The following is a 1279-nucleotide window of genomic DNA, read 5'->3' as shown; positions in this document are numbered from 1 at the left end:
TGCCTTGCTCCATGTGTTTTCCAGCGTTCCCCGCCTTGCTCCATGTGTTTTCCAGCGTTCCCTGCCCTCCTCCATGTGTTTTCCAGCGTTCCCTGCCTCGCTCCACGCGTTTTCCAGCGTTCCCTGCCCTCCTCCATGTGTTTTCCACCTTTCCCTGCCCTCCTCTGGGTACTGTGCAGCATTCCCTGCCTTCCCCCACATGTTTTCCAACTTTCCCTGCCTTTCTCCATATGTTGTGCATCATTCCCCGCCTTCCCTCGTGCGTTGTGCAGCGTTCCCCGCCTTCCTCTGTGCGTTTTCCATCTTTCCTTACCATCCCTCATGCGTTTTCCAGCGTTCCCCGCTCTCCCCCGCGTGCTTTCCAGCGCTCCCCGCCTCACCTCGCGCGCCGTGCGGTGTTCCCCGCCTTTCTCCACGCGTTTTCCAGCGTTCCCTGCCCTCCTGCGCGCGTTTTGCAGCTGGACCACATCTGCATTTCCTTCGACGGCGGCAAAACCACCATGAACTTCATCGAGGCCGCGCTGCTGATCCAGGGCTCCGCCTGCGTCTACAGCAAGAAGGTGGGAGACCCGCGGACCCCGGCACCGGCACCGGTGCGAGCCGGAGCCCCGAGCCCGCGCCGGGAATCTGCTCTCGGCCTGGGAGGATCGGGCACAAAAAGCATCACTGGAGTGAATGGGAGTGGGTCTGGAATTCCGGAATTCCACCCCTCGTGGGGAGATTGGGAAGGCTGGGAAAAGGAGCACTTGCTGCGGGAGCAGGTTGCTGTCTTGAGGCTGGGAGCAAAGAGCTGCTTCCGTAGAGCTGGGCTGGGAATGGCGGGAGCGGGAAGGGGGATAACGGGATGAGGGATGAGCGGTGCTCGGACTCCAGCTGCCCGGCGCGGAGATAAGGAGAGCGCGGAGATAAGGAGAGCGCGGAGATAAGGAGAGGCAGCGCTTGGTGCCGCCGGCTCCGCGCTCCCTGCTCTTCCCTCCTTCCCTGAGAGCCGGCCCGTCCTTCCCAGGTGGAGTATCTCTATTCCCTGGTGTACCAGGCGCTGGACTTCATCTCCAACAAGAGGTGAGTGGGGGTCTGCGCGCGGGGGGCTGCCTCCCGCTGCCCGGCCCCGCATCGGGATAACCGAGTGCCCTCTGCAAGGGTGCCCTCCGTTAGGTTTGCACCCGGGGCAAATAGAGCTGCACCTGGGGGCAAATAGGACTGTGCAACCTGGGGGCAAATAGAGCTGCACCTGGGGGCAAATAGGACTGTGCAACCTGGGGGCAAATAGAGCTGCACC

The 1279-nt window shown here is 62.4% G+C and overlaps 1 protein-coding gene across 1 annotated transcript in view; it reads left to right on the top strand.

The window, feature by feature from the left end:
- Positions 1-458: 458 nt before the first annotated feature.
- Positions 459-1279, top strand: part of NCAPH2 (non-SMC condensin II complex subunit H2) — a gene marked incomplete at its 5' end in the record, with an annotated part of 12001 nt that continues 11180 nt past the window's right edge. The window contains 2 exons of the mRNA XM_026052197.1: positions 459-560; positions 1007-1062. Coding sequence (XP_025907982.1) covers positions 459-560; positions 1007-1062 — 158 coding nt within the window. The remainder of the gene's footprint in view (positions 561-1006; positions 1063-1279) is intronic.

The sequence above is a fragment of the Nothoprocta perdicaria genome, unplaced genomic scaffold (assembly GCF_003342845.1).
Source record: "Nothoprocta perdicaria isolate Ctin4 unplaced genomic scaffold, notPer1 scaffold_846, whole genome shotgun sequence".
Classification (NCBI taxonomy): domain Eukaryota; kingdom Metazoa; phylum Chordata; class Aves; order Tinamiformes; family Tinamidae; genus Nothoprocta; species Nothoprocta perdicaria.
This window is presented reverse-complemented; position numbering and strand designations above follow the sequence as displayed.